At 42.9% G+C, this 4601-nt stretch overlaps 1 protein-coding gene across 1 annotated transcript; it reads left to right on the forward strand.

Annotated features, from left to right (window-relative positions):
• The first annotated feature begins 1708 nt into the window (after positions 1–1708).
• On the forward strand, positions 1709–4066 carry LOC145389982 (zinc finger MYM-type protein 1-like). The gene has a single exon (XM_080265078.1). The coding sequence runs from the start codon at positions 1709–1711 to the stop codon at positions 4064–4066; it is 2358 nt and encodes a 785-aa protein (XP_080121204.1).
• Positions 4067–4601: the final 535 nt, after the last annotated feature.

Raw genomic sequence — 4601 nt, forward strand, 5'->3', positions numbered from 1 at the left:
CACCCTCTTATTTAGTCTTTCATTCTCCATTCTCTTCACATGTCCAAACCACCTCAGTGCATTTCTCCTAATCTTCTCAACCACATTCACATCCACCCCACAACGTTCCTTCACTTCTTCATTCGTCAACCTACCCCTCCACGTCACTCCACATGCTCCTCTCAAGTAACTCATTTCCACTGCTCTCACTCTTGTCTTGTTCCCCTCTTGCAAGGTCCACGCCTCGCTTCCATACGTCAGGGTAGGGATCACAATACTATCATGCAGTGACTTCTTAACTTCCATACTCACCTCCATATTTCTCATCATTGCTTTCAGTGCACAAACAACCTTCCTTCCCTGCTGTACCCTTTCATGCACTTCATCCCCCAAAGTTCCATCCTTACTCATCACACTACCCAAGTACTTGAATGCACTCACATTCTCCGTATCCTCACCAACTAACCTCACTGCACACTCTGTGACTTCATTCCCCTCGAATACCACAACTTTATTTTTGTGATGAGTAAGGATGGAGGTTTGGAGGGTGAAGTGCTTGAAAGGGTACAGCAGGGAAGAAAGGTTGCTGGTTCTTTGAAAGCAGTGAAAAGAAACAGGGAAGTGAGCATGGAAGTGAAAAAGTTACTACATGACAGCAGTGGCGGCGCCAAGGCGGGGTTTGGGGGGGCTGAAGCCCCCCAATAATGAGCCAAGCCTCCCCATCAGCCCCCCCAATATTGCCAGATTCCAAAGGCGAATTTAGGCAGAACGTCCCTTATTTGAACTTTCAATTTTGTATTACTATTTACAAATAATACACAAAAGTTGACGAAACGAAGTGTTATAAGTTTAGGAAAAGATTCAAGACAATAGATTAAATCGTGATTATTATTTTTAGCTGTTAGCATTTAGCAGATTCTGAATGATAGTAATTTCACGGAAATTACGGAAAATTTATCAGTTGACTCAACTTCTAAGGAAAACTTCCAGCCTAGTTCTAATACTAAGGGTAACTTATGTTATAATATATTCTGTGAAATTCTTGTAATTCAGATGGTTAGTTTACATATCCTATAATGAAAATGATAAAAGTAAAATACAGCATTATTTTATTAAACTACATTAGCCATTCTTTTAGTGTATTACGACTGTACGATTATTATCTCGTCTTCAGAAATATAATTGAATGTCGATTATGTCATAATTCGAGGCAGGAAGTTAATAAATTTGAATATATTTGATTAAAATGAAGTAAAGGATTCACACTGCTATAGGGCCTACATGGTCCTAGGCTCCTAGCCTAGCCCAGCATTAACGAATCGAGTGCACGATGAGCCATTCCTGTTCAATTCCTGTCAGCTACCAGACCAGTCTACCACGCGACGCGGTTGTGTGTAGATCTCCGAGTCTGTTGGCTGTTAATTGCTTAGTGCAGTAGACACTGAATTACTGAGCAGCTGAGCTTATTAGTTGTGGTTTTCGTCTTGCACTGATTTACAGGTATGGTGTAAGTTGATTTTTTTCTACTTAAAAATGTATATAGGCTACTATAAGATTATAAGAAGCTGTGGAAGGAAGAATAAAATAGTGTGAAAATATCTGGTCTGTTGTAATGCTAATATGCAGTTTTATGCTTCTGTGATCTGTGTGCTTGTTTATGCTGTTTTCCCTGTTTATGAAAGTAACTGATGGTGGTTTATCATATTTGATCACATAGGCCGGTTTGATCATGGAACGCTACCTGTTACCCAAGATTCCCAAGAAGAGGCTGCGAGATGATGATCCTCCTACAGACACACCTGCTGTTAATGAGGACCTGGACAGTGGTGATCGTGATTGTGAGTCTGCAGCCTTACTAGGTGAGGCTAGTGCAGAACCCCAGCCACAAGAGGGCACTTCTCACACCCATGGTGAGAAACTACTACCTGGACCCAAGGACCTGAGCCAGCTTCCAGATAGTGGTCCCACCTGTCCAGACTTGAAGAGATACCCAGCCACAGAATACAGTGGCCAGTCAAGGTCATTCAACAAGAACTGGCGTGATCATCATTCGTGGCTGGAGTACTCCACGACCCTAGATGCTGCATTCTGCTTTGCATGTAGTCATTTCGGTCATGTACACTTAAGCAAATGTGAGAAGTCCTTCACCCATGACGGCTTTCGGAACTGGAAGAAGGCAACCTCATCTCTGAAGTCTCATGATAATTCAGCAGGACACAAGTTCTCTATGCAAGCTTGGGCAGAGTTTAAGATGCAGAAAACAACAGGTTCTAGGATCATACATGCTTTTAATACCAACCATGAAAAAACTGTAAAGGAAAACAGACATTACATTAGAGCAGTAATACACTTACTGCTCTACACAGCCTGCCAAAATGTTGCCCAAAGAGGTCACAAGGAAGACACTGATTCTGGCAACAAAGGTAACTTCCTGGAACTGCTGGACCTGATTTCCAGGTATGATGACATTGTCAAAAAGAAACTGAGTGGTGGTCCTGGCAATGCTAAATATACGCACCACGATATCCAAAATGAACTGCTCGCCATCATAGCTTCAATAATCAGAGAGGACATCAGCAACGAGGTCCTAAGAGCAGAGCATTTTGCCCTAATGGTGGATGAGACCAAGGATGTCAGCAAACAAGAACAGCTGTTCATTGTGGTGAGGTATCTCCACAAACAGAGCCTTCATGAGGTGTTCCTTGACTTCACAGCAGCCGAGGGTCTGGATGCAGACTCATTGCTCAACAAGATCTTGGAGACCCTGGCCAAATGTGGTATTGACCACAACGCCTGCATTGGCCAGTGCTACGATGGAGCTACAGTCATGTCAGGGCACATCAGTGGTATACAGGAGAGGTTTAGGAGAAAGGTACCACAGGCTGTGTATGTCCACTGTTATGCTCACAGGCTCAACCTTGTGCTCGTTGATTGTGTACACAATATCCAGGCTGCAGCAGAGTTTTTTGTGGCTATACATAGTTTGTACAAGTTCTTCTCTATGTCAGTATTACATGAAGAATTTATAAAGGTGCAAAATAAATTAAATCCCACAAGGCAGCACATAGAGTTGAAGCAACTGTCTGACACAAGATGGACCTTCCAACATGCTGCTTGTCTGGCAGTGAAAAGAACCCTACCTGCCATAGTGACAACCTTGAAACGTCTCATGGAGGGAGACAATGCACACAGAGCCACTGAGGCAAAGGGCCTGTGCATCCTGCTAGATCAGCAATTTGTGACAATTCTGATGGCCATGGAAAAAGTGTTACTGATGACCAAACAACTGTCAAACCACCTCCAGTCACATGACCTTCAGCTGGCCTCTGCAGAGGACTTGATGCAGTCTGTCATGTCTGGACTGACAGAAATGAGGACTGAAGCTGCCTGGAAGGAGTTAGAGGAGGCTGCTGAGGATTTGTGCAAGGTAGTTGGGATACGCACTGAGACTGAGCGTCCAGGTAGACAACGATCTGCTCCCAGACACCTGGATGAATTCATCATAACATCCAGTACAGGTCAGAGGGATGGAGCTATACCAGATGCCAGGAGAAGGACCTTCTATGCCATCATAGATAGAATGCTCAATGAGCTGAGCAGGCGATTTTCATCTGATGCCTGTAATGTTCTGATGGGTGCTGCTGCCTTGAATCCTAAGCACATTACATTTCTGAACAAAAAAGCGCTGTCAGGAATGGCAGCCAATTATGGAGTGGCAGAGGGTGATCTTGCAGTGAAGGTCCACCAATTGACAAGACTAATAGCTAGGAAGAGAGACAATGGCCTGGAAGTGTCCACACCACTTGAGCTCGCAGCCATGCTGGAGCCATACAAGGACGCCTTTATAGATCTGTATAAACTTGTATGCATTGCAGTGACCCTCCCTGTCACCTCAGCTGCCTGTGAGAGGAGCTTCTCATGTCTGAAACTCCTCAAGACATACTTGAGGAACAGCAGTGGCAACAACCGCACCAGCAACCTTGCTGTAATATCAATTAATTCTAGGAGGGCCAAACAGCTGAACATTGATGCCATTATAGACACATTTGCTGCCAATCACCAGAACAGGCGCATAGTTTTAAAGTAACGTGACAGTCGTTACACCTTGATTTAAAAATTCTTCTGATTCTTCAGATTGTATTAACTTCATTACATAGAATTTTTTTCTGTCATGTTAACTGCTTGCTTACACATGATGTCTAACTTAATTGAGTTAAACTTCAATCTTATGGAATAAACTGGAAATAATAAATGTTATTATGTTGCGTATACATTAATCTGAATTTCCTTGCTAGTTTTATGTCTTTCATTTGGCAGAATTTTTGATGAGATAAGAAATGTTATACATTAACACCGCAGTTTCAAAGAGTACAGGTGTCTAAAATGAACCTCAGTACATTCGGATATTATGAATAAATACATACCAATTTTCCATCAACACTTCAGTTTGATGACATTTTGTGAAGCCCCCCCAATGAAAATTTCCTGCCGCCGCCACTGCATGACAGTATTGTGATACCAACTCTAACGTTTGGAAGTGAAGCTTGGATGTTGTTGGAAGGACACAAGTCAAGAGTGAGAGCAGTGGAAATGAGTTATTTAAGAGAAGCCTGTGGAGTCAC

This window comes from Coenobita brevimanus, unplaced genomic scaffold, assembly GCF_032717465.1.
Source record: "Coenobita brevimanus isolate Jiangsu-jjx unplaced genomic scaffold, ASM3271746v2 jjx.HiC_scaffold_2678, whole genome shotgun sequence".
Lineage (NCBI taxonomy): Eukaryota > Metazoa > Arthropoda > Malacostraca > Decapoda > Coenobitidae > Coenobita > Coenobita brevimanus.